Genomic DNA, 27,818 nt, shown 5'->3' on the forward strand with positions numbered 1-27,818 from the left:
CTGAGTCCTGACCAGTTGTAACTGATTGTTGTGAGTGAAACACACACTAGATCCCTACAGCAGCACCTCCTGTGTCCATGCAAACTTCCCCTGAGAGAACAGGGAATGTCTCTGGGCTCCTTCGCTCAGTCTCTGTAATCAGTGCTCTCATTAATCCCTTGTGTACAAGCTCTGGAAACTTGCAATGGATAAAGTGGGAACTGAGTGTTGAAAATCCTGTGTCAGCTTAAACTGCAATGACAGGATTAACATTCCTGGGGGACACTCACTCCTTTAAATTTCCTGCTCTTCTCTAATGTAAAGGAAGCTGAGCTTTCATCCTTGCAGCTCTCAGGGAGCCTCAGGTAACCTCTTGCTGTCATGCTGGAAGGAAAAACAAACTGCACCAGCCTGAGGTGGAGAGATCCTTTGCTTGTGCTGGACCTCAGTGCTAGAGGATTGGGCAGAGTCACTTGCACAGTGCACAAATCCATATTGGAAGCAGATTCCTTAGCTCACCCACTGCAAACCAACAGGAAAGTCTGCAGTCCCTTTCCAAAGACGCCTTTTTGCCCAAAGGGGAGGCAGTTCAGTTTGCATTTGCTGTCAGTGAGCGGGAGCTGGCAGGCTGTGGAATAACCCGGTGGTCAGCAGTGATGGATGGCTCTCAGAGCAGTGGCACTTCCACCCCGCACTGTGCACTGCTGCCAGGTCCTGCTGCACTCCAGCCTCTACAAACATGCTTCCAGAGCCTAGAGTGGCTGTTTTCCATCCTTTCCCAGTCAGGAATAAGTGCAGCCAGCAGTCCCTGGGTGCGTGCTCCGGCAGCATGGGCTGGGAGGGGGCTCTGCTGGAGTGTGGGCTGCTTTTAAGTACAGAATGTTTTAGGAACCAAATGACTTGTGATGCCTACAGCTAATGCTGTGAGCTCTGAGGGCTCGGACACACCCAGCACCTCTTACTCATGCATGCAAAGTGCGAATGGGATGTTATTGAAAATATCCCGTGGAGCCGTTGGGATGTGCATGTTCCGTGCTGCAACACTCCATGGACTTGATAGCAAACAGCAAACAAGGAGCATGATCAGTGCACAGACGTGTTCTGTGGCTTTCCTTCATGCTGGTTAAACTCCTGGTGGTAGGGAGAGAGTTTTCTGGTGCCTTGCAGTGGCTCCAGCACATGGGGGCCCATGGGATGCTGGCAGTGGCAGCTGGGAACAGCACGTCCTCAGCACTCTGAGCTCTCAGGAGGGCTTGAGAGAGCCAAGTCAGGAGAACTCCAGTGGGGAAAACACCAACCACAAAGCTTGACTTGTGGGAGAGCAGCTGGCTCCACACTGGGAATCAAAGCAAAGGTGGAGGCTTGCTCTTTAGTGAAATCATTTGTTTAGGGCTGTATCTCCCAGAATAGGTAATTGCTGAGGGATGGGATGGCCAGGTTAAACTGGTATCCTGAGACAGGGAACTCGTCCCCAAGCTTTGCTGTCCCCACATAGGAAGAATGGCTCCCAATGCAAGGACCCTGGTGCAGCCCAGCTGCTCAGGGGAGCTGTGTGGTACTTGCTCATCTCAAAGCTGATTGGTTTTGTACAGCAGCCTTTGGCTGTGACACTGAAGATTTACTGAGTGCAGCAAAGTGATGGCCTCCCCTTAGCAGGAATTAATTTTTACAAAACACGCTGCAAAATTTGGCTGCTTATGGAAACGAGATGCACTTGGGAAAATTAACCTGATACTTCCCTTGTGTTTTATCCCAGTCTTTCTCTGATGTTCCTTGATAAGTTTTGCAGAGTGGGTAGGTAGGGCTTGGCAACCTCTGCAACCTGCAGAGTGGATTTTCTGCAGTTCTTCTGCAATTTCCAGTAAGTGCCAGTGGAAGAGTCATCCCCAGTCTCTGGACTAGTAACTGTGTTCATTTTGCATCAGATGCATTTGTCATTGGGAAAGTTGACCTAGCCAGCTTTGTCTTTGAGGTCTAACAGAGTTTATCTTCATTTAACATTTATTTTTGTTGTTATTATTAGCAGCTTTTGATTGATAGTGTTCCAAACAAGTTTGTTCTGTGCTCAGTTTGAATCGTTTCTACTGAACTTCAATTGCCTCTATCTACAAGCCTTTGAGAATAGGAAAGTGGTGGCATAGGGGCAGGTTATGTAAAAAAGGCTCTTTGGCAGCAAAGCCAGAAATGTGTCACCCCTGCATGGCATTTTCTTAACTCCAGGTTTTCACACGGGAAATTGATTCCGCCTGGAGTGCAGCAGAAGGTTTGTACCAACACACAGGAGCTTGCACATGATGATTGTAATATGGTTAATAATGGGAGTTCCCAGGTAACTCCCATGAGCTTCAGTGGGAGAGCAGATCCCCATGATGCTGGGAAGGGATAACTGCAATAGGTGTTGCTGTTTCATTAGGTGCAGGCAGGGCCAGTATTAAGGGTAGGCAAAGTAGGTGGTTGCCAACTCCAGCAGAAAAGCAAATCTCGAAACGTTCCTTATTGTAATTGGTAGGAGGGATTTTTATTGTATTGTTAAGAAAATGAATGTGGGGGAGAAGCAGGACAAGAGAAAAGGCTCCTGGTTCACCTCAGGAAGGAGGCTGAGCTGGTGGTGTGTGGCACCCGGGATCCCACGCTGCTCCGTGTTTTGCTGCAGGCGTGAATGTGAATGTGGCAAATTAGCTCTTCTGGGAAGGTCTTTGCCCGCTTCCAGCTCTCTGGGTGGAAACTTTCTGGGCTTTAGCTTTTGGAATTCACTTAGAAACGCTGTCAGGTTCTTTGGGAGCAGGATGGTGGTGACCTTGTGGTGGCTGTCACTCCGGCTCAGCAGGAGCCCTGGGTTTCAGTGGGAAGCCTGCCCTCGTTTGCACAGAGACAGAAGCAGAGGTGGAACCACGGGGTCAGCACCAGACAACAAATTAACTTGACAAATGCTGCGACTCACTGAGCTGCAAATTACATCAACCCCTTTATTAATTTATATAACCCTGAGCATCCCCCTGGGGAGCGCTGGCTCAGCGCTTCTGAGCAGCCCTGGGGGTGCCCCACGCTCTGCTCCAGAGGGTGAGGGCTGAGCCTGCCCTGCTCCTGGTGCCACTGCCTGGCTGCTGTCCTGGTGCTGCCTTGGGCTCCCTTCTCCAGAGCAGGGAATGCTCTGCTGGGTGCTGGTGCTTGTGGGCACTCAGAGCTGCATCTCCTTGGGAAGGGATGAGCACTCAGTCCCTCCCCACATGCATGGCAGCAGGGCCAGGCTCTCTCTGGTACAGCCAGTGAGTGACAGTGCAGGAGATTGCTGAGGACTCGTCCTGCAACGCTCGTCTCTCATCTGCTAAATCAAAATCCCATGTGCTGTTTCCTCTGCCTCACCTCCACCGAGTTTCGGCTTTCCTCGGTCGGTGGAAGTTAATGGCAAGTAAAGCCCCTTACATAACACCTCTCCATGGAGACTCTGCTCCCTTAATTAGGGATCTTCTCAAAAGTCAGCCTGCGTGACAAATTACCCACATGCACATGTTGGTGCTTTCAGCAGGGGAAGGTAAAATGAGGTTGATGACATTGGTTGTTGCAGGCAGTGTTTAAGTGCTGCCCCAAGGTGACACAATGCACCTCTGTCACTTGAGAGTGGTGGTGCCTCAGTTCCCTTTGTCCACTGCTGTCCCCCAGGTGGGCTGCAGTCACAGAGGATGGGAGTTGGCACACAAGGAAAAGCTGATTTTTTTTCAGGAAGTGGCATTTACTCCTGGCTTTAAGGCACCTGAGCAGAGTTGCTGCTCTTTGCAGAGGATGATGGTGGGATGTGCTGCACAGCTCTGTTCCCCAGCAGCTGAGGAAGGGATGAGGAGCCGGGGCCACCCTGGCTCGAGACAGCACCGATGAGCTGCTGGGGGTGGAGAGTTGTGCCTCCATCACAGCATGGCAGGAGTGAATCAGTGCTGTATGCAGTGGTGGCTTGGAGCTCCCCGGGGTGTGTGAGGCTCCTTGGAGATGTGACAGCGAAAAAGGCTTCAGGCTTTGAGCTGTTTGAACTCCAGAGCTCTTTGGTTGAGCCTCCCCAGAGGATCCGTGTGCCCTCCCTCGAGTGCCCCTGAGGCTGTGGCTGTGCTGTCCCTGGAGCAGGTGCCATGGGTACAGGAATCTCAGCAGCCAGCTCCTCATCAGTCAGGTTTGGTAGGCAATTCTGGACTCACACAACTCTCCCATCCCACCCTGGTCTTGCTCCATACTTGGACTCAGTTGACGTTTCTCAACGTTTCTCCTCATGCGTTGCCACCAGCGAGGAAACTCCACCAGGGTGAATTGTGGTCTCCTTTTCTGTGCCTCCAGCTGTCCAGAGATGATTGATAGTTATTACATAATTGCAGGATTGATGCACAAAAGGAGTTGAATCCAGAGCTGTCCAGTTCTTTGTCTTTCTGGCACTTGGGGGACACAGGGAATCCCAGAGCTGGGCTGTACCAGCCACTGGTGCTGGGCAGCCACAGCCCTTGGGGTTGAGAGAGCAGAGACTTCAAGACAAATTTATGTCTTTGAGCTCATTGTAGCACTGGCTGTGAAATACTGTGACCAAAATGTCCTATTTGGTTGCAGGAACACTTTGTTTCTTTTTTTATGTGGCTGCAACTGCCCTGCAAAATGGGGGGAAAACTCTGTAAAACATTAGAGGAGTACTGGTGGGGTGAGATGTTGGCTTAGTGACACAATAGTGTTTTAATTTGTGGTTTGGACTTCTAAAATCAGATTTATTTATTTATTGCAAGATTTACAGCAGTCACAGATATCAGTGAGCACAGGCAATTGTATATGATGGCAAAGGCTGCAGAGGCAAGAATGTCTTTGGGTCACTAAACTTCTGTAAATAGCACTTGAAAACTTCTGATCATTGATAAAACAAGTCTTAAATTGTCTGTTTGCTTCTAACAGACAGAATTCTGTGATAGAGGATGTGGTATCTTTTTTTACATTGTTTTAATGGTACCTGTTAAGGAAACCAGTGCACACCCAGCAATCTCTTGGCACATGTTAAACAATCACCTGCCTGTGTCTTTCACTGTTTTAATGTGCTTTTACTCAAGATAAAATACAGCATTTAAAAAAAGAAAATCTGATCATGTCATGAACACGACATTAAAAAACCTCTTGATAAGGACCTGCATCATCAACTGTGGGCAGAGATCTTGTCCTTTTCTGAAAGAGCCCTCTCCAGAAGGAAACCTTGTGCAGATCCTGACCTCCTTGACAGTGCAGTTGCTTTCCAGAGAACACACAGGCCCTGCAGTGGCCATGAGGAACCTCTGTCCTGATGCTGTACAGCTCCACAGCACGTAAGGAGATGGGGCTGCCAAGCCTGTGGGAGCACACCCATCTTCTCCTCGTATATTTTGATGTTTTTAGCACGGTGAAGTCTCAGTGTTCCTCATCTGTTGGATGCCACCATGTTCAAAACAGCCCAGGCCCCCTGCTAATGCAGTGTGAGGAATCCTTCCTGCAGGGCAGGCTCTGTTTTCATTCAGGGCACTGGGATGCCCAGGTGAGACTGAGGCTGGGTGAGGTGAGATGGTAACGATAGCACCTTGTCTTTGCTCCTGACCTGCAGCTCCTGCTGTTTCCTGAGGTGTGTCTGGGCCATCGGTATTCCTGGAGCAGAGCATCCTCCAGTCTTTTTCCCAAAGAGAAGTTTCCTGCTGGATTCTGAGGTGCCCATCTGTGTGGTTGAGCAGTGTAGGTGGAAAAAAAGGAGAAGAGGCTCTACCTCAGGGTTCAGCTATGCCTTGGTGGCCTCGTGGTGTTCATGGCTGGGTACCACCTCCTGTGTGGCACTCCTCTCAGCATTCCACTGGGATCCTGGTCCTGCAAGGAGCGAGCAGGGAGGTAAACCAGGAATTCTCCCAATTCCTCTCCATGGGATCCAGGTCCAACATAAACTTTCAAGATGATCCCTAGCAGGATTAAAGTCCTCCCGGAGCAGGCAGAGGCAAAGCTATTCAGCAAAACAAGGTCATGCTGCCTTTTTTTTGGTAAGCACAGGAATCAACAAAGCGCTGTTATATAACTTCTATTTATATCCCACTTGCTCACTAGCTGCAGGCACACAAGAGTAGCTGAGAAGGGAATTTAATGAGCTCTCAGGGCTTGCTCACCTTCCAGAGCGGGTAGGAGCCAGCTTGTTTTTGAAGTGCGTCAGCAAATGAAACTGGTGGTGGGTGGGTGGTTTGGGTAGGTGGACTGACTTGTTGCTATGGTTTTCTTTAATTCCTCTGTCTCTCAAGGAGATCTTACACTTTTTTTTTTTCTTTTGGGGAGTCTGCAGACTTCCTTGTTTCTCACACCTACGCAGCACTTGCCGGTTTGGTGGGGAATGGGCTCCATGCTCCTGCTATGGGATATGGGCTCCTTGTTCATGCCATGGGATATGGACTCCTTGTTCCTGCTGTGGGATATGGGATCCATGATTCTGCTGTGGGATATGGGATCCATGATTCTGCTATGGGATATGGGATCCATGATTCTGCTATGGGATATGGGATCCATGATTCTGCTGTGGGATATGGGATCCATGATTCTGCTGTGGGGTATGGAATCCATGATTCTGCTGTGGGATATGGGATCCATGATTCTGCTGTGGGATATGGAATCCATGATTCTGCTGTGGGATATGGAATCCATGATTCTGCTGTGGGATATGGGATCCATGATTCTGCTGTGGGATATGGGATCCTTGCTCCTGCCATGGGATATGGGATCCTTGCTCCTGCCATGGCTGAGCTGAGTGACCCAGCCCTGTGTGTTCCCACAGGGATGCAGGAGGAACCCAAATCAGCAGGACAGACCCCGAGTCTCCCAGGCTACACCGAGGCCATCTGTGAGCCCAGACCCCACAGTGCTGTTTGTGCCTGTTGTTCCCCCACTGTGCCTCCACCAGTGTCACCTCATCCTTCCAAGGGCTCATGCTGGCTCTGGAAGGGTGTGAGGGAAGTGTCTCTGTGTGAGGTTTGTTGTTGCTTTCTTCTGGCAGACGACTTTAAGTTGCATCAAGACTTTGGGTGTTGCAGTAGGAGAACAAGTAGGATACAGGGGCTCTTCCTGGTGTAGTTGTGCTGCTGGTCTCATTTAAAGCTGGCTGGGACAGGCAAGCATTTCCACAGGTCAGGCTCTGTACACTCATCACCCCCAAAAAACATTCTCCTATAAGTGGGCAGAACCCTCAGCAAAGAGCAGAGCTGTGCAGGGTGGAGAGTGGATGCCCATGGCAGGGAGAGTTTGTCTTATTTGTGGAAAATAGAGCTGGGAAGTCCTCCTTCTGCTTTCAGGACAAAGTTTATTTTACAGTTTGCAAAAAAAAACAGGCAATTGAGGTGTTCTGGCAGATTTTCCTTATGGGTTTATTTCAAACTGTGAAGTATGTTCAGTGTGAAATATTTCAGCTGCCATTTCCTTAAGCTATGCAAGACTAATGATATCCATCACTCATGCCCAAAGTGATGGATCTCCAGCGAGCCAGGACGTACGAGAGATTGAGAGAGAGAGAGATTAGTGATATTTAAAATAAATAAATGAGGAAGGACCGAAAGCAGAGTTAGGTTGGAATTCTCTGCAGTGGAAGCCCTCGCAATATGTTTAGGCAGAATGTAGAGGGTTGGCACTTGTGCTTAATTCAGTGCTTGTGTTAGTGCAGTTCCCCTTAAAATGTGGCTTGTTTGAAGTAGTCCAGCTCTAAGAAGTCGTCTGGGGGTGGCAAACTTCCTGCAGAGATGAAGTAGCACACAAGTTTTGCATTAGTTCGTGCTGGCAGCCTGGCTGGATAACCCGAGCAAGCTGAGGTCCCTGCAATGATTTCTCTCTAGTGTTGGAATAAAATGTCCTGAGTTGAAGCCAGATCACTGAGCTTTCTCCTCCTTCTGGAGGGACTTTCCTCTCTGCAATCTCCCTGGCTCGCCAAGTTCCAGGGGTATTTTCTGCTCACTGGCATTTGGGAAAAAGGAAAGGAGACAACAGCTAAAGCAGTTTGCTTTAATTGCTGAGGTGCTTGCTGGGGCTTTGCTTTCCCTGGTTTCTCGGTAATCAGAAGCTTGTTTTGCTGGGGAATTCTTTGGGATGCCTTGGGATGGTCTGGCAGGGCTTGGTGGCTGATGAAACATCCAGGGGAGGGTGCGGCCCCGGGAACGCTCCGAGCTCCGTGGGCTGACGGCAACCTCGGGGTGGCTCCTGCAGCCAGGGCTGCCTCAGGCCAGGCCACCCCTCCTGGGGAGCAAACACAGCTCAGCAGAGCCTGCCTGAACCCAGGGTTTTGCTTCAACTGCTGGGTTTTGCTGCTGCCTCTCCCAGGATCAGTCAGACAGCCCAGGCTGGAGCGAGTCAAGGTGTTCCAAGGGAAACAGTCCCAGTGTTGTTCCTTTTCTTGGCTGGCAGAACTGTCCTGACTTGGGGGCAGAGCCAGGTGACGGGGTAGGGAAAGGTGTTCCCAGTTTAGGGGCAGCACACACAGCCCAAACTGGCAAGGCTTTCAGAGGCAAGGGCTAGAAATCAGCTGCCTTCAGCTGCTGCCTCTTTTTGGTTTTTTCCCATTTAACAATCCTACACTGGGCACAAGCTCACTCATCATTAAATTTACTGTGGATTAGTTACCTGGGTGTGTCCTCTGTACACCTTACACAAAGGTACCAGACTGCTGTGCTGTGTGGTTTCGCTCTCCACAGGACAGATGTCAGTTCTGCTGGCTTAAATCCAATTTGTTACCCACTGCTGGTATGAGAGACACGTTAAGGAGCATTTGTCCCTGCCCTGTGGTTATCCTGCCTCCATAATCCCCATCCCCCCTGAAGTGCTGGGGAGTTAGCTGAGCTTCTCTTCCCCTCATCATTAGAAATTTTGTATATTACATATGTCAGAGGTCTTGGAATTAAATGTTAATGCCAGGAAATGTGCCCATTCTTTGGTGATTTATTTTTTTTTAATGTGGTTCTACAATCCAGCTTGTTAATGATTTGCAATATTTAAGAACATGCCAAAAAATACCCACCACAGAAAATGATAGTAATGCTGAATAAAAAGTCAGCAAGCAAAAATGGTATTTTCAGTTTAGCACGAAACGTTAGGTAAACATTTCACAGAGTATGTAAATAGTCAGAAGGGAAGAGGAGACCAAGTTCCTGGGAATAACTACAGAAGAGACACAGGCTTAAAAAAACATCAGTAACTGGAAGTTAGGGGCATAAAGAACATTTCTAACAGTTGTTAACCACTGGAACAGACCATAGAGAGATGTAGTTCATCATCTCTGACACTTCCTCAAGCAAAACAGGATTATTATTATTTTCTCAAAAAACACATGAAACACAGGCAGAGTCAGTGAGGGAGCTCGAGGGGCTGCTGGTGCTCCAGGGTGGGCAGGGCTGTTCCTGGTCCAGGTCCTGCAATTGGAACTTGGCCTTTGGTTTTTCTTTTCCAGAGAAATCCACCTCTGGATTTGCAGCCCTTCTTCTGCCACTTGTGCTGTGCACCAGGAGATAAAGTCATAGGTGATGATGGGATTTACTTACTGACCTCCTCTGGCCCAGGGGGATGCCCTGCTGGGCATGAGGCTCCTGGCTGGAGTCCCTTAGGAGCAGAGTTGGGTGATGGAGAGGAAAGGAAGTTATTCCGCAGGTTTCCTGGTAGCTGGTGTTATCAGTTGATCTGCTCTGTGGTGCTTCAATCTGGATGTCAGCAGGAGCAGTGGCGTGGCTGCTTTGCAGATGGGTTCTCCTTCCATCTCCTTGGAACACTCAACATCACTGAATGATTCAAGGGGGATCTTCACTGTTTCAAGGGGATGGAAGGAGAACCCAGCACAGGCATCTCTGTGGTGATGTGCATCACTGCATCTGTGCAGGAGGTGGTTGGTTGCTCCCTGCCTGGAAATGACGGAGGGCTCTGTGGTGATGTCCTTGCTCACAGTGAGTATCTGTGCTGTCAGACACTCTTGTCACGTGGGGAGGGTCTGTGTTTCCTTCTGAGGCTGTGTAATTAATCACCATCCCATTAGCCAGCCGTGGTTGCTGTGCTCTGGAGATCAGCTGGGCTGCCCTGGCCTGGGGGCACTTGAAAAGCTCTTTGCTGAGCCTGAGTCCATGGGGCAAACCTCCCAGGCTGCTGTGGCCCTGCCATGGCTCCTGTGCAGGGCTCAGGACTTAACAGACATTAACAATGCAAGGTTGAATTAAAATGTGGTTTCACAATGTGTGAATGCCAGAATGCTTTGGGTTGGAAGGGACCTTAAATATCATCTACTTCCAATTCCCTGCCATGGGCAGGGACACCTTCCACTAGCCCAGAGTGCTCCAGCCTGGCCTTGGACACTGCCAGGGATCCAGGGGCAGCCATGGTTTCTCTGGGCACCTGTGCCAGGGCCTCCCCACCCTCACACGGAGGAATTTCTTCCCAAAATCTCATCTAACTCTGCCCTCTGGCACTGGGAAGCCACTCCCTGTGCTCTTGTCACAAATCCCTCTCTGGCCTTCACTGTCCATGTCTCCAGTACCAGATGGAGCTGTGTCTCCACCACCTCTCAGACAGCTTTTCCCTACTGGGACAGCCAGACACAGCCCCTGCTGGTTCCTTGTGGGACACAGCTCCCTGCCTGCAGCAGGTTCTAAGGAGCTCCCAGACCCCAGTGTGATGGTGAGTGGATCCTCAGGGATGGCTGGTGTCAGATGCTGCAGTGTCAGGGCTATGTTTAAAGCTCTGCTCCTCAAAATCCCACAGGAGTGTGGAGGTTGGCTGTTCCTCCACGCTTGCTCTTTCAGCAGCCTGTGGTTCCATGGTGTCTGTACACAAGCCAGGACCCCAGCAGACGGTGCTCTAAAATGGCCACTCGATTTCCGTTTTAAAAAGGGAGATTTCTCCACTTTCTGCTTGGAGGCTATATCTGTAAATAAGATTTTAGGATTTCTGTCATAATTATCACCACCCGTTACCTGCTCAAGCGCAACTTGCAAGATCACACCTCTTAAAATACAGTATCTTTGGGAGCTGGCATGTGGTTGATTCATATGTGTGAAGGTGTTAGGCATCCTGACCTAAACTGAAACAATCATTTGGTGACACCCCTTCAGTGTATGCACAGCATGCACAAAAAGCTTTACTGGAAATGCTCCTTTCATTTGGGGCTTTTTCTCTGAAGTGCAGTGGAAACTCAGTTAAAAAGCTTGAAAAGACGACAAAAATCAAGTCTGTCAGCAAGAAGTAATTACTCTCATAAAAGGTATTTCTTTGGTGTGGTTCATTAGAAAAAGGCTTTTCCTTCAGCACAGCTTCATCACAGGGAAATTCCTCCTGTCTGGGCTCTGCAGATGTGACAGTCAGGTCATGGCCATCACTTCCTGACAGCCAAATTTTTCAGAAAGTGTTTGGCCTTTTTAGAGCCTGAGGTTTCTGCTGGTCTATCTGTAAATGATTGCTGTTGTTGTTACTATTGTAGTCTTGGTAGAGTGAAATTTCCAAGATGCTCCTTGGATACAAACTCTTCCTCTCTCTATTCTTGCAGCCACCAAGTCTCAGAGTTAGTTCAGGCTTGGCTGCCTCAACCTCCCAGTTATTGAGGGGCTGTTGATCAGTCTCACCCCCTTCACAGGGGAGAATTTCTTGAATGTACCTAATCTAAGTCAGCCCTCATTCAGTTTAAAGCCATGGGAAAACATTATGAGAAAACATTCAAATTGTTGATAGAAAATCTTGGATTGGATATTTTATTTTTACTGTAGCAATGCTAATAAATGAACTGGGCACCCAGATCACCCTGGGCACATCACAGGCCCAGCAGTGTTTGGGCAGAGGGCACGGAGTCCTGCAGTGCTCTGGCAGCTCTGCTTTGCTGGGCTCTCTGGTGGGTGTCAGGAGGGGGTACTGCTGTGACTGGGTTTGGGGTCTCTGTGCTGGGTTGTTCTCCTTTCCCTCCTCTTTGTTAATACCAGAAATAAACACAGTCTTCAGAGTTTACCTGAGGTGCTAAGGGCAGGTGGGAGGTATTGCAGTGGTGGGAGGGGTATCTCCTGAATATTGACCACGTTCTTTAAATAGCCCCACTCCTGCTCAGCCTGTAATCAAAGGCACAGCTCTGGGAGTGTTCAAAGTCACTCCGTGTGCTCTCCGTGCAGCTGCTGGAGTGATCAAAGGCGGCAGCAGCCACGGCCCCGTGTGCTCCACAGCAGAGCGGGCAGGATATATTGCTGTTCCCATTTTAATTTGTTTTTTCAATAAATCAGCCTTCATTCCTATTCATCATGTAAAGCTGTTGGATGGCGAGCCGCTGCAGAATGCTAACTAATTTCATAATGCTCTGCATAAGGTGACCCACTTACAAGTTCATCCTTCAGTCGTGTTTAAGCTCTGGTCCTGATTTATGTAACAGCATATTGGTTTCATCAAGAGTTGTCTGATCACTCACTGTGTTGGCTCCTTCTTGACCTGTGCATGATTTGTATTCTTCTCGATTTTAGGGAGAACTTTCTGTCTCTGTGCACATATGTGCAGAAGAAGAGTAATAAACCTTCTTAAAAGTAGTCAGTGCTTTGAGTTTTTCTGTCACTTAAAGATATATTGGGGTGGGAACTAAAAGGGGTTTTAAGGAGCCTGCTGCAGGCAGGGCAGGGGAAACTCAGCACAAGATGTCCCTCACAGCATCGCCCTGTTTGTACATTTTTGGACTGTGATTAACATTGGCTTTTGCCTGTTGTGAGTCACAGTCCCTTGGATTTGAGGGTGAGAAGGCAGGACAGTTCTTCTTCTATATTTTGCCCATACCCTTTTGTTTCTGCACTGATAATCAAATTATTGGGAATTCCCTTCTCCTTACCTTAATTTGTGGTACTTACCTTATCTCCCTCCTTGAGAGTGAGGTGTGCTGCCCAGTTGTATCAGGCTGGTGTGATTTTTATTGTCCTCACTTCTCTTTAAACCTGCATTTGAAGTTGTTAATGAGGGACCTAACAAAGCTGAGACACTGGAGCTGCCTTACAGTAAACTTCACATTTCCATTGCTGCGAGTTTCAGCTTCCTAACAGCTAATGAAGCTCCCAGTCCTGCAGGATACCACACATTGCAGAAAGGTGGAATTGTCTGGGTTCAGACCTGTGTGTGGAGCTACAGATGCTGTTCCTTTTCTCTTGCAGCATTCCTTCTTCTGCCGACTGACGGAAGATAAGAAATCTGAGAAGTTCTTTAAGGTTTTTTATGACCGCATGAAAGTGGCGCAGCAAGAAATCAAGGCAACTGTCACAGTCAACACCAGTGACTTAGGAAACAAAAAGAAAGATGAAGACTCAGACAGAGATGTCCCCAACAGGAAAAGAGGTAATCCCCAGTCATTCCCCTTCTGAACTGACAGGGAGTGTGTTTTGAACTCATTTCAATTGATGCAATAATGCCTTGATCTCTGATCCCACAGAGCAAAGTTCAGAGATCAGTGGTGCCCTGGCTCAGGATTTCAAGAGCTTCATCCCCTCTTCATCCATTTGTGAGGTTGTGTTATTGAAATGAGGAAAAGTCTTTCTGAGCTGAGACTCTGCTGCCTTGTCTCGTGACAAGCTGCCCAAACGTGAACCATAGGAACAACCCTGGGCTGTGGGTTGTGGTCAGTGCCTTCTCTAACAATAAGTGAAGAAAATCTAATTTTGTTCTGAAGCAGGTCCTTTTACCACAACTCCTGCTCGTGCTAGACGTGTGTGCCCTAACCAATTAATCCCCAGATTGGTAACCCTGCTGTGGTTGGTGTACGAGGTGCAGAGTGTGGCACGAGCCCCTCACCTACACTAAACGTACTCACCAAGAGCTGCTGCTCATCAGCTGGGCCTGCGGGTGAAGCTGCCAGGGGACAGATTTCCACACAGCTTCCCTGAGGAGGATGTGTGCTGGTGTGTTGCAGTGAGGGAGCCCATGACCCAGATCACAGAGGAGGTGCGGGACCAGCTGCTGGAGGCGTCGGCGGCCACGCGGAAGGCGTACAACACCTACCGGAGAGAGGCCTGACCCCGAGGAGCACTACTCAGCAGGGGAGGGGGCCCAGGCTGCAGCAGACAAGAGCAAAGATGAGCTGGAGATGAGTGCTGTCATCTCCATCATGCAGCCCATCCTGCGCTTCCTGCAGCTGCTCTGTGAGAACCACAACCGGGACTTGCAGGTACCGCCTGGTTCCGGGCACCTGTGCTCAGGGTGCCTCCTGCACTCACTGCTGCCACACCATTATCCCTCACCCCAGGCCTTTTTAAATGGATTATGTGACCAATTATTCTCTTTGGTCGTGATGTTAATCCAAAAAAAATGTACTTGCACCTTGCTGGGCTGACACGAGCAAATCCAGTTATCCGGTGGTCTTTGAAAGGTACATACATTAAAGGTGGTGGGATCAACACTTCTTGGGGTTTTTAAAAAGTATTTGTTAAAATCAGGCAGGTGTTGTACTGTGAAGTTACTGATTTGCTTTTGAGAGGGGAGAGAAAGAAAAGAAAGAAAAATCATGTAGGAAAATGAAGAGGACATTGGGACTTTGGTTCCAGCAGCCTTCAAGATTAACTTTCCAGTAACCAGGTTCTCCTGGATTTTCTTGGATCTGTTCATGTGCCTAGCTAGAGTTGAGCACATGGTGAAGGTGTCAGGAAAGCCTCAGCTGGAGGTGAATCTGCTGAGGGACACAAAGGGCAGTGAGAAGGATTTCTAGGTTGTATCCACACAGGAGGAGATACATAGAGGTGGGTTTTGCTGTGGAATGGGCACAGCCCAGGGTGACAGAGGGCATGGAGAAGGTCAGGGAGCTCAGTGCCACCTTCAGTTTGCCCTTTACTGGTAGGACTGGCCTTCACCAACCCTACATCCCTGAGACCCTGGTGAGGTCTGGAGCAAGGGAGTCCTACCCTTGGTGGAGAATTGGGATGGGAAACATCTAAACAAGCTGGATCCCCAGGTTCTCTGTGGAATTCTGTCTCCAGCCCTGGATTCTGAGTCCAGCAGGGAGTGTCAGAGATGACCATGGGACTGGAGCATCTGATGGGCAAGGAGAGGCAGGGGCAGCTGGGAGAGGTCAGGCTGGAGAGGAGAAGGCTCAGGATCTCTACCCATGTGTGCAAACACCTGATGGGGGATGTGGAGAGGACGGGCCGGGCTCTGCTCCAGCTGCCTCGTGACAGGGGTTGGAGTTGGCAGTGTCCAAAGGTCCTGGCAGCCTCGGTGTCCTGTGCTGCCCTGGGATGTGTTTGTACCATTCAGGGAGCCCAGAGCAGGTTCCCCCTCACAAAGGCGCTCTAATTCAGATGATTTTTGTTCAGTGCTGCCAGGCTGGGATGGAGGAGCTGGTGAGGCGCTGTACAATGTGCTAAATGCCCTCAGAAAGAACAATAATTGCCTTGATTGCCCATTGTTCCGTGGCCGGCAGGAGCGTGGGACCCTGCGTGAGAGCTTTGCAGAGCTGCCAAATCGCTTCCTCTGAGCGGGAATGCCCCGGCAGGGCAGCACGTGGGATCCCAGCTGCATGGGAGCCTTCTGGGAGCATCTCTGAGTGCCCAGGTTACACACATCAGCCTTTCTCTCGTTTTGAAGGAAAAGAGCCCTTTGATGTGTGTTCTGTCAGAGGATTCTCGTGCCGCTGGCGGTGCCGTTCCCGTGGCGCGGTTCCAAACCGCACGCGCAGGATGCGCTGCTGCCTTTGGCCAGGCACCCGCAGCTATAGGAGCACACTTGAATTCCAGCCAGGGCAGAAACTTGGCCTGAGCTCTTCCCCGGCCTGAACAATTCCATTTCCCAAACAGCAGGTAGCTGTAGTCAGCTCTGAGAGAAAAAGGGTTTTCTTTTTGTAACAACAATAAAATAAAAAAAAAAAAAGGTAGAGCAGCTTTTCCAGTGTAATCCTCTTTCTGCCTGCCTGCCTGCCTCGAGGTTTGTCCTTCTCCCTCAGCCCCAAAGGGAAGGCACAGGTGTCTGATCCTCCAAAATCTTGGTGTCTGCAGCTGGTACGTGTAACTGAGCTCCCTGCAGTAGTGCCAGAGGACTCGCTGCCTGAAGTTCCAGGGAAGGGCTCTCCAGGAATTGCACATGGCATTTCAATGAGGGAGTTGGGATCACCTGCCTGGTGCAGGTATGTGCTGGGCACCCTGAGCCTTTCAAGGCTGTTGGCAGCTGTGGGAGCTGATGGGCAAACACAGGGCAGTGCCAGTCGTGCTGGAGGAGCTGCTGTGCTGAGGAGGAGGAGGAGGAGGTCTCTGGGTGCTGAGGCAGCTGCAGTGCTGTGCCCTCTGCATCAGGCAGCCCTTCCCTTCCCTCCCTCCTAGTACAGCCCCAGTTTGCTCAGTGTGGATGCTGCTCCACAGCCCTCCACGGGGCTGGAGGAGCTGCAGTACCCTCTCCAGATGAATGTAAGGACTGGGATGAGCAGGGGATGCTTCCCAGGTGTTCTGGCTGGCTCTGCTGTGGCTGCTGCTCCTGGTGCAGGCTCTGTCCCAGGGTGCACACTCCCATGGGGAGCAGTGGGCTGCCACACTCAGCACTGCAGAGCTGTGTTCCCACTCTGAGGTGCTCTGGGGGACTGAAAATGAAGAGTTCGCTCTGTCCTGGCTGAGACAGCAGCAGACACTCCCTGGGGCAGTTTCTCACACTGCAGCAGGGATGTGTTTTGTACAATCTTTTCCTTCCCCTTGTTTCAGCCTAACAATGTCTTGTGCCTCATTCCTCTTCTCTCCTTGCTGACTGTGGGTCAAGCAGCTCAGGTACAAGCTTAGCTGCAATTAGAATAAATGCTGTGCTCCAGCCAGGGAGCATTTTTACCTCCTCACTTTGGGTATTATCCTTTCATTTTGCTTTTTTTTTTTCCTGGAGGGAAGGCACGAGCTCCAATTTCTGTAGGATCAACCTTTTTTACATTCTGACAAGTTAATCAGAAGTCAGGATACTAAATGAGCAATCAGCTGAAATGTGCTGAATCACTGTCACCTTTAGTCTGCATTCATAGACAGCGTTTTCCTTTTTTAGCTTCGCCTTCCATTGAATCTGCAATTTCTCTCTCTGGTTGCCTTAAAAGACTCATTAGTCTGACTCAGGCAGAGACAGCCAGGGACAGTGCTGCTCTCTGGGCTGGCAGGAAAGACCCTGATGGTTCCATACTCCATGGCTCCTGTTCCTCTGAGGGCATTCTCACCCTGGAATTGTTGTTACTGTTGGAATTAAGCTAAATAAGAGTTTTCCCGCTGAAACTTGAAGGAAAAGCAAGTGGTAGTGGCTGCTAATCTTTGCAGCACTGCTGGGAATGCACTGGCAAACAGCATCTGAGTCACTGGGAGATTGGTTTTCATTAGTTGTCCTTCAGTTTTGGGTGGGTTTGGTGCCTTTCTTCATTTGGAATATAGGAGAAATAGCAGCAGAAAGCTGTTAAATCCATGGTGGCAAATCTGGCTTTTCATTAGAGGAGCTGCTCCCAATCAGCAGCTTCAAGCAGAGTCACAATAATTACGTGGAAAGAAATACAGTGGAGAGAATTCCATCTTAAGGCACCTTCCTTCAAGGTGTGCACTCAGGTCCCTCTTGTGCAGGTGGAGCTGCTGTGAGGCCCCAGGCAGGGAACCCAGAGAGGCCTGGGAGGAGGAGGGAGCCTTGAGTGATGCTGGGCAGGGAAGTGCAGCAGGTGGAGTGAAGCCTCCAGCCCCCAGAGAGCTTCCCAGAGTGCCTGTTCTGTGCTGGGTGTGTCAGGCTCTAATGGATCTCTGTGTTTATGGGATGCACTCTGTTCTCTGCTGTACAGCATGAGGCCAGCAAGCTGCTCAGGAGAGCAGCACGTTGCAGATAAGCCCTGAAAAGAGGCTTAAACTGCTTGTACAGTGAGCCAGAGCAATCCACCGTGCAGTGGAACTGGGGATGGATGGACTTAATAAATACTATCAGCTAAACAGCGTTTTGCATGGTTTTTCCCCTCCCTCATGGCTTTGACACTCTCCTCACAGAATTTCCTACGCTGCCAGAACAACAAGACCAACTACAACCTGGTGTGTGAGACACTGCAGTTCCTGGACTGCATCTGTGGGAGCACAACTGGGGGACTTGGACTGCTGGGTCTGTATATAAATGAGAAAAACGTGGCACTGATCAACCAGACGCTGGAAAGTCTGACTGAGTACTGTCAGGGGCCCTGCCATGAGAACCAGGTAATGAACCCAGAGCTGGCAAATGCATCCCCCCTTCTCCCTGGGCCCCAGCTCTGCTAGCCTGCTGTTGTCTTACAACACTTTATTTCCCCCCCAGGTTGGAGGATTTTTTCCTTTATAAACTCCTCATAATCAACTTGTTTCTCTCAGGGCTCCCTCTGAGGAGTTGAAGCACTCAAAGCAGTAGAAGTGTTTCTGCTTTGCTAAGATCTGTTCCATTAGACTGGACAGGGAGAGTGGGGAATTGCTGTACTTGATATAATCCCAGAATGGGTTGGGAGGACCTTAAATCCCACCCAGGGCCACCCCTGCCATGGCAGGGACACCTCCCACTGTCCCAGGTGCTCCCATCAGCCCCAGTGTCCAGCCTGGCCTTGGGCACTGCCAGGGATCCAGGGGCAGCCCCAGCTGCTCTGGGCACCTGTGCCAGTTTCTGCTTATTCTCTCCATTTCCTTATTAATTGAACCATAATATTGTCCTGAAAGACTGAAATGTGATTTTTCTGTCTTTCTTGTCTCTGCAAGAGAATGTGTGAGGCTGTGCATGCCAGGGGGAATTGTCAGTGTCCCTCTGCTCTCTGGGTCAGGTGGAATAAAACCCCTCAGGTGGTCTAGGTGTGGAGTTCAAGGATAGAGCAGGAATCTCTCCCTGGATTTTGAAGCCAGCAAGCTGCTGTTTGTACATTTTAGGCACAGGCCATTCCAAGAGCAGGGCTGAAGGGTAGGCAGGAGGTTATGGAAATTCCCTTTCTTTGTGTAGACAGCTCTGAAGTAGGTGTTGATTGGCACGTTTATAATAAAGAAAACTCTCCCTAATCTCAGTAAAGCGCTGTTCCTCCAGCCTGCAGCTTTGGCATGGAAATGCTTCATTTATCAGCTGTGGTTCTCCTGCTTCCTGAGCCCGGGGGCTCCAGCAGGACCATGGCTGAGGAGAGGAAAAGCTTGGAACAAAATGCCTTCAATCTTTTGTTCTTGCCCTGCCTGGAGCTCTGTGTGCAGTTTTCCAGCTTGGGCAGCCCACGAGGTGATGACAGAAGGGACTCTGCTGCTCTGAGGGGTCACTAGCCCGGGCTGTGTTTGTAGTGCAGGCAATTAGTGAAGGCTGATGACTTTTCTTTGGACAGAACTGCATTGCTACCCACGAGTCCAACGGCATTGACATCATCACAGCATTAATTCTGAATGACATCAACCCTCTGGGAAAGAAGAGGATGGACCTCGTGTTGGAGCTGAAGGCAAGTGAATGCTCTGTGTGAGGCACGTTAACAGTGGGATGAAATGTGATTTTACTGTTAAAATTATGTGGGTGTTTGTTATATCCCAATATTCGTAAGTGCCCAAAAATGATACACATCAGTGAGCTGCAGGCAGTGCCCAAAGATTGTTTGTCACAGGTATTTCACCACCAGTTCTCAGATGGGGGATGCAGGCAGTCAGAATATGCTGAGGAATCCTAAAATCACTTCCCGTAAAAAACCTAAAGCTGATGAAAACTCTTCTGTTGTTGCTGAGCTTTTACATGGACTGTGGAAGTGAAATTTCTCATGTTGCAACTACTTTCCTAACACTTTATTGGTGTTGTTTAATAGGTTGACATCAAATCAACAATTCTTTATGGCTGTCCATATTAATGCTGAAATAATTAGCCCTGCTGCTGGTTTCAAAACACAAAAACACAGGAGCAGGTTCCCCTCTAGCAACAACAGTCCCAGAGCACTCTTGCTTCAGCCTGTGCATGAGAAATATTTCCTTTCTGACTTATTGCCCTGCCTGACACTGCAGTGTCTCCTTGTTTTCCGTTGCCGACTCACACCATTATTATGGGTAATGTGGGTTTTTTATTATTGTAAATAAAAAATGCTTTTAGACTCGATTAGCATTATACTTCAAAATTAAATACTTTTATTGGGTTTTATTGTCAGGCACGATGGATTTTAATCTTAATTGTTCGTATTAAAGTAGTCTGGTGCCTTGTGGTAGTTTCCCATTTCCTCCCTGTGTTCCTTGGCGTGAGCAGACTGCAGAGTGATTTCAGTTAAAAGCAGCAAAGCACATCTGTGTCTTCAGCCCTGGCTGTCCCTTGATTTAATCAGCAGCATCTTCAGCAGAGCTGAGCTGCATCATTTGGGAGCTCAGAGCTTGTGGTGATGCTGCAGCATCCTTAAATCAAAACAAAACAGCACGAGCATGAAAAACAGCAGCATTTTTAGAAATTTAAAACTTGGCTGGGGTTAATTTGATGTGTTTCAATGAGTAAGATTTGGGAAATAAACTGCTAAAGTATCCTGCTAAGTTGTGTAGGTCAGTAATGAGAGGAGAGGGAGGGCTTGGTGAGGTGAGAGCCCTGGGCTGGCTGGCACCCTCTGCCTGCAGTGGCTGCTGCCTGTGGCACCCGTGTCCCTGAAGCCCTTCTGGCAGCACAGTGGTGCCACTCAGGCTGGGGACCCTCATTTCTTGGCTCCTGGCAGTGATTGCATTGCTTTTCCCTGCCCTCAGAACAATGCTTCCAAGCTGCTCCTGGCCATCATGGAGAGCAGGCACGACAGTGAGAACGCAGAGAGGATCCTCTACAACATGAGGCCCAAGGAGCTGGTGAGTCCCAGGACCCCTCCCCAGCTCCTGACACTTCATTTGCACAGGAGACAGAGAAGTGACAATCCCTTGTGGCCCCAGAGCTGTCCAGTGAACCCCAGCAGGGTTTTGGGGCTGGTTCATGTGTGAGCTGGTGAAAACACAAGCAGGAGATCCGAAGCGCAGCCCAAGCACCATTGACTCATCCCAGTGCTCAGGGCTGTGTTGGAGCTGAGCTCAGAATGCGATGCAGGTGCAGAGAGGGTGGCCTGGAACGTGTTACCTTCAGGGGAATGTGAGGTTCAGTTTGCTGAGCCAGTGAGCTGGGCTGAAGCTGAGTTCAGTTTATCCTGTCCTATCCACTGAGCTCCCTTTGAATGTCCCTGCTCTGCTCCATTCCCGTCCGTGGGAGTGCTGCCTTCAGCAGCTCCCACCCTTTGCCTGAGCCTCCTCTCCTTGCCTGTCTCCTTCTCCAGGTGGAAGTGATCAAGAAGGCTTATCTGCAGGGAGAGGTGGAGTTTGAGGATGGAGAGAACGGGGAGGATGTCGCTGCATCTCCAAGGAACGTGGGACACAACATTTATATCTTGGCTCATCAGGTAGAGTTCCACCATGAGTCCCAAACTGGGAAAAGCCAGACTCTGCTTTTCTCTGGAATTGTTTCCATGGCTCATCGCTGAGGCAGACTCACTGCACATTCTCCTGTTATCAGAGCGAATCCTAATTTTAATTGGAAACAAAAATAGTACAATGCAAGAAAATTTTGGGAATTTTCTTTTATCGTGGGAAGCAGGCAGGCTCTGGACCGAGTTCCTGAGGACACGTGGCTCAATTCTTGGCAGCACTGAGCAGCAGTGTATTATTTTTCAGCTGTATCAAAGGTTACTTTATACTCCCAAAGAAATTCTACTCACAGATCAATTAAAGTGTAATCAGAAATCTCAGTCCTTGCCACATTCTCTCTCTGCTGGAGCCAAGCAGAGCCATTGTATTGATACAATGTGTGTTTGAAAGGCAAAAAGCCAAAGGGGAGAAAACTGTATCTAAATCTACTTAATATATTGGTGCTGCATCTCTCACTGCATTAGAGACTTCTTGTTCCTCCATCATCTGAGCAGACAGACCCTCACTGTGCTGCAGGATGAATTTGGAGCATCCAGCAGCATTTTTGGAGCAGTGCTCTGGACATCTGCCGCTCAGTTGATGCAGCTTTTCTCTTTGTCCCTGCCTGGATCTTTGGGTGTTGAGCACACCTTTGGGTTGGGGTGGTGTAGAAGGACAGACCAAATGTGAATTTCTGTGTGATCAGAAAGATTCCAGGCAAAGGGTGGGAGAGGATGGGGAAAAGAGGAGTACAACACTGGCATTAAAGAAATACATATTTGAATCATTCTGACTTGCTCCCAAAATAGAGCTGCAGGGTGTCTGGTTGGAACAGAACAAGCCTTCTGTCAACTTTGCCCTTTCCTAGCAGCTGACTGCGTACTATTTCTTTTTTTATGCCAAAAATCAGAAATTTAATATCACAGAGAGACATCTGGTGTCTCCCACTCCCTGTGCATTCCTTTATTTTAGTTGGCTCGTCACAACAAAGAGCTGCAGAACATGCTGAAGCCAGGGGGTCAGATCGAGGGGGACGAGGCGCTGGAGTTCTACGCCAAGCACACGGCACAGATCGAGGTAGGGAACCCCGGGGCTGAGCCACAGGGAGGGCAGCCCCAGGGCATTATTCACGGTGCTGCCACGGCTCTGCCTGCCTGCCTGCCTGTGGACTGTTGTCTCTGCTACAGAACATGCAGGGAGAGTTATTTATTTAATTCCCTGGCAGTGGCGGGGGGAGCTATTCCTGAGCTGTCATGTGTGGGCTCGGGGATGGAGCTGAGCAGAGCTCTCTTGGCAGCAGCAAGTGTGGCTTCGCTTCTGTTACATTTTGGCCGGTGCTGTTGCTGAATCCAGAAAGTTTGTGATAGCTTTTTGCCACTCTTTCTGGATTCAAATGACAGTTTGGCCTCGTGTGCCATCTAAGAGCTTTATAAAAAGTAAAATGTTCACAGATCTGGAGATTTCCTGGAGGAGCTGTGGCTGCCCTATCCCTGCAAGTGTCCCAGGCCATGTTGGACAGGGCTTGCAGCAGCCTGGGACACTGGAAGCTGTCCTTGCCCATGGCAGGGGTTGGCACTGGATGGGCTTTAAGGTCCTTCCAACCCAAACCAGTCCATGGTTCTGTGACTTCCCAAAACTCTCTAATAGGCAATACAGATACAACTGTTATTCCTTCTACTTGTCTGTGGCTCAGATTTGGCAACTTTCTTGAATGGGGCCACCACATTGCTCTGAACTCCATCCCAGCTTTGATGTGGGATTCTCTGGGCCCCTTGGAAATCCCAGCTAAGACCAGTACTGCCAGAATAAGACCACAGCATAGAAATTACAATTCTGGAGCTAAATGTAGACCTGCCCTGAAAGGTAAATTAAATGCAATCTGTGTCAAGCTGCTGTTCCTTGGAAATGTGTGTGCTGGTTTGAAAGGAGGGAGCAAAACAGGCGGAAAACCAAGAACTGAGAGCATTTAGAAGGGCTGACGAGGCTGCTGTGCAGATTGTCAGGTCGGACCGCACCATGGAGCAGATCGTGTTCCCCGTGCCCAGCATCTGCGAGTTCCTCACCAAGGAGTCCAAGCTGCGCATCTACTACACCACGGAGAGGGACGAGCAGGGCAGCAAGATCAACGACTTCTTCCTCAAGTCTGAGGACCTCTTCAACGAGATGAACTGGCAGAAGAAACTGCGAGGTGGGTCAGTGCTGCTCCACGTGGGGCGGAGCGCTGAGGTGTGATTCCAATCAAGAGAGAAGCCGTGAAACATTCCCCTGAAACCTCTCCAGTTTTCGGAAGATACAGCCTCCTTTTAATCCCAGTTTCCTGGCTGCATTTGCCTTCTCTCTTTCCCCATTAATTTTAGTATTAACTAAAATTTAAGTATTTAGTATAACTAAATACTTAAAATACACCAATACACCTGATACTGAAAATTTCCCTCTAATGTATAACCCTCCCTTTTAATTTTTAATTCTTACAGAATTTGAGTTTTTCTTCCCCATTGTTTCTCTCATCTTTCAATGTCTAATTTCATTTATCAGCAAACCTAAAGTTTATGTGTAAAACAAATATCTTTTTCCATTCATCAGTCAGTAAAATCCTTCCCATTATTTCTTTGATCTCACAGTACTAGTTTTATCTACCAGCAAACCCACAACTTGTTTGTAAAAACAAATTCAGGATTCAGGGAGGACCCAGCTGAGGAGAGCAGTGTTGGATGCAGGGGGGAGTAAGGCTGGGGAATGCAGCAAGGTTGGACTTGGTGATTGTAAAGGTCTTTTCCAACCATAAACATTCTGTGGACTTAGAGCATTTGTAGGGATGGAGATGTTCAAGAACAAGTTAAAGATGGATTTCTGAGTACTTGTAAAGTAGAATTTATCCTTTTTTGGCAAGTAGACTGGCTGACAGGTTGATAAGTCCCTTCCATCCCTGTGATGCTAAAATGTCTGAACACAGGTGCTTTCAAGCTCTGATTTTCCCTCTGATGTTCCCACTGGCAGCTGGCAAATCCCTCAAAATTATATTTTAATTCACAGAGTGCCACCACGTCTCCCAGTAAATGTTTTAGTTCATTTGCTTAATATTTTTGTTCTTGTTCAGCTGAAGGCCGAGTGCTGCAGCTGAGGCTCAGTGGGCAGTGCTGGGAGCTGACCAGAGGGACCCTGTGAAGTGTGAGATAAGGCAGCTCCTTCCTGCTGGACTCAGCCCCTCCATCTGCGAGCACCTCCCCTGCACCAGCCCCACTCCAGCTCCAGGGCAAGAGCAGGACAGCTCTGGAACCCCCTCCTGGGCCAGATGTGGGACTGCTTCCAAAAATCTGAGAGCTCTGCAAGAAATCTGGGAGTGTGACATCCTAAACAAATTGCAGTTTCAGCAGCATCCATAGATTCTGTTAGGTTTTGTTGTTTGAGTCACTTTGTCTTCGAGGCTGTCTCCAAGCAAGCTGTGGAGGCATCCATCATTAACAACAGGCCACAAATTAGCCAAGATCCACCTGAAGAAGTGGAGAATATTTCTTTTTTTTCTTTCCTTTAGGAAACTGGGATCATTTATTCTGTCTCTAATATCCAGGCCTTGCCTGTCCTCTGAGTTTTTGCATTTGTGGAGTCGTTTCTCACATTTTCAGTAGATTGTGTTGGAGCTGTGACCTCTGGCAGCGTTGTGTGTGCTCACATGATGCCAGTTAGAGTCTATTCAACCCTCAAAAAGACTTCTAAAATAAAGATACTTCTCCCTTCAGCTCATGGTGCTGGCCCACAATCTGAGCACCAGAAGTCTCTTAATTGTTAATTAAGAATGGAAATGAGCTGCCAAAGCCAGGCAGAAGCACTACACAGACAGAGAGGCAGTGTCCATCACCAAAGGAAGGTTTAAAGTTAAACCTGGACCTCTATAATCCCCCTTATATAATCCCATATAAATTAATTAAATCTGGTTACACATTCTTCCAGTTAGAAGGAAATTGAGAACATTGAGATATTGTGGAATTCTTTACCCCTTTGTTAGCTGGGGGTGTTAGAGGAGGGGATTTTCTGGAGAGAGCTGGTGGCTGCTGCAAGGCTCAGAACTCTCCTGCATGTTATAAATTATCATTCCCCCCAAAGTCTGCATTTTCAGCTTGTTCCTAAATTTTACTGAGAGCTTTTTCTTTGCTCTCTGATATCTAAACCAGCTGCCTCCTTCCACCAGGGCAAAACTGTCCTTTCCCTTTGGGAGCATTTTTAATGGATTTTTTTCACTACCCTAGATTTCAGGAGGACACAGTTTGCTGTGCAGTAAGCCTGCAGGAGCCAAAATCAGGGGGATTTTGCCTGGATGCAGAGGGAATTACTGCAAGGCAGCTTTGTTGGGTTCATGACCACTTCAGCAAAGGAATCTTTGTGCTTTCTGCCTCTTGGTTCTGGCTGCAGGGATTATTGAAATTAGGAGTCATTTTGAGAAGTATTTCTGGGTAACATTAAGGATTTAAATGTGCTGTTGGTTGTACATTGAGCTCTGGGCAGATGTGCTGAGTCCTTTGCCCCCCAGGGCAGAGGGAAGGCCAGGGAGCTTCACCCTTTGGTTACTCTGGGGCTATTTTGGGCTGTTCTCAGCAGAAAATGAATCTGCAGGTGGCACTGCCTGGTGCAGGTGAGCTGCTGGCAGCAGCAGAACACAGAGGGATGGGGCTGGAGCTGGAGCTCATTTTCCTCCTCCAAATTGTTCTTGGTGTGACTCTGAGTACAAAGTATATTATTAGGTGAGACCTCAAGTGCTTGATCTCTGCAGTTCCTCAGCTTGTTCTCTTGCTGCTGCTAAACCGTGTTGGAAACAGGGATCCTTTGCCTTAAAACACCATCTAGGAAACTTGAAGGGCGCCCAAGATAAAGGATAATAAAATAAAAATTCAGAATAAGCCATGAATATTATTACTTTTGATGCTGTGCTTTTGGGCAAACTGAAAACAAACTTGTTGTGGTGGTGAAACATTTTTTTTATAGAGATCTCTTTATTTTTACTAAACCCTCCATTAAAAAGAAATTCTTTTCTCTCTTTCAGCTCAGCCTTTCCTGTACTGGTGTGCTCGGAACATGTCCTTCTGGAGCAGCATTTCCTTTAACCTGGCTGTCCTCATGAACCTGCTCGTGGCATTTTTCTACCCATTCAAGGGAATTCGAGGAGGTACTGATATTTAACCTAAAAAAGCATGTGAACAAATAAGGTGTAGTGAGCCAAATCCTGCTCTCCCCACTCGTGTCTGTGCACTGCTGTGGGGGTAGGAGAACAGAATTTGCCTTTTTGGCAACAGAATTGCCTTGTTTTAAACTCTGCTGTTCTCTTACTCTTTCTTGAGACATTTTTTAAGGAAAATGTAGAGCCATGCTTTTTCCTAGGGGAAAAAAATTACCTGAGACAAACATCCTCCTTTAATTGCTTGACTGTTCTACTTCAGTTTAAAGTCCTGTAATTAAGGATTGAGCTAAAAATAGGTGAAATGTTGAATGTGTTGTTTTCCTTGAGCTTGCAGTTTATTAATGGCATTTTCCACAGAGTTCTCCTGGTGCTCCAGGAGGGCTCTGAGTGCTGGGGGTGGGTGACATTGCCCTGCCTTGCCAGGGGGAGCAGTGAGCAGCAGGAATCTGTGGAGGATGAGGGAGAGGAGCCCATTCCCAGCATTGCCTGCCCCCGGGTGTGGGGAGCAGAGCATTCCCACAGGGAGCAGGTGCCACATTCCTGCCACCGCTTCTGGGCTGGCAGCGTGGGCTTGCACAGTGCCAGGCCCCTGGTGGCTCTCAGGGCCACTGAGCAGATCCAGCCGCTCCCAGAGCTGCAGCCCTGGCAGGGCAGGGCTGGGTCCTGCATTGGGAAATGCGCAGGGATGTTCTCAGCAGTGCCACGTGCATCACTTGCAGGGGGATGGCAATGTCTGCTCAGGAGCTTTTTCCTTGTGTGTAGGGGGTTTGCATCCTGGAAAAGCCTGTCAGAGGGAGATTTTAGACCAAATTCCAGAACAGTTTTGCCTTCTGCCATCAGGACCACCAGGCTGTGGCTGCAGCTGCTGCTCCTCAGTGTCACACCCAGGGTGGGGACAAACCCAGGTCCTGGCTGGAAGGTTCTAAGAAGCCCAAAGAGCCCTGAATCTCTGTCTCTAGCTGCAAAGATCCCAAGTTAAAAGCTCTGAATTTATGGCTGCCAGGAAAGCTGCTGGTTAAATGAGTTTACTCTGAGATTACAAACTGCAAGGCTGTGGGGGGATTGTTTGGCATTCTGAAGGTGCCCTACCCTACATATTTGAAATTCTTTATTTATCAGGTAACATTTTGATAAAACCTCTTCCTCTCCTAGTTAGAATCTGAAAAGTAAAATAAATAAATACATGTGTATCTTATATTTAGCTTAAAAAAAAAAAAAAAGACTCTTCCAAACAGACTGTTTGGGGGAAGTTGTCAGTGTCTTGAATTGCTCAGACACGGTGAACTGAGCAGCTGATGAGCATCTGACAGTAGCAGAAGCTGTAAAACTTCTGACTTGAGGAG

The 27,818-nt window shown here is 48.8% G+C and overlaps 1 protein-coding gene across 1 annotated transcript in view; it reads left to right on the forward strand.

Annotated features, from left to right (window-relative positions):
- The window catches only part of ITPR1 (inositol 1,4,5-trisphosphate receptor type 1), a 147,714-nt gene that overhangs the window by 92,705 nt on the left and 27,191 nt on the right, over window positions 1-27,818 (forward strand). The window contains 10 exon segments of the mRNA XM_054516055.1: window positions 13,122-13,302; window positions 13,874-13,974; window positions 13,976-14,128; window positions 17,931-18,131; window positions 19,256-19,366; window positions 20,628-20,723; window positions 21,179-21,301; window positions 22,278-22,382; window positions 23,301-23,493; window positions 26,341-26,463. Coding sequence (XP_054372030.1) covers window positions 13,122-13,302; window positions 13,874-13,974; window positions 13,976-14,128; window positions 17,931-18,131; window positions 19,256-19,366; window positions 20,628-20,723; window positions 21,179-21,301; window positions 22,278-22,382; window positions 23,301-23,493; window positions 26,341-26,463 — 1,387 coding nt within the window.

The sequence above is a fragment of the Molothrus ater genome, chromosome 11 (genome assembly GCF_012460135.2).
Source record: "Molothrus ater isolate BHLD 08-10-18 breed brown headed cowbird chromosome 11, BPBGC_Mater_1.1, whole genome shotgun sequence".
Lineage (NCBI taxonomy): Eukaryota > Metazoa > Chordata > Aves > Passeriformes > Icteridae > Molothrus > Molothrus ater.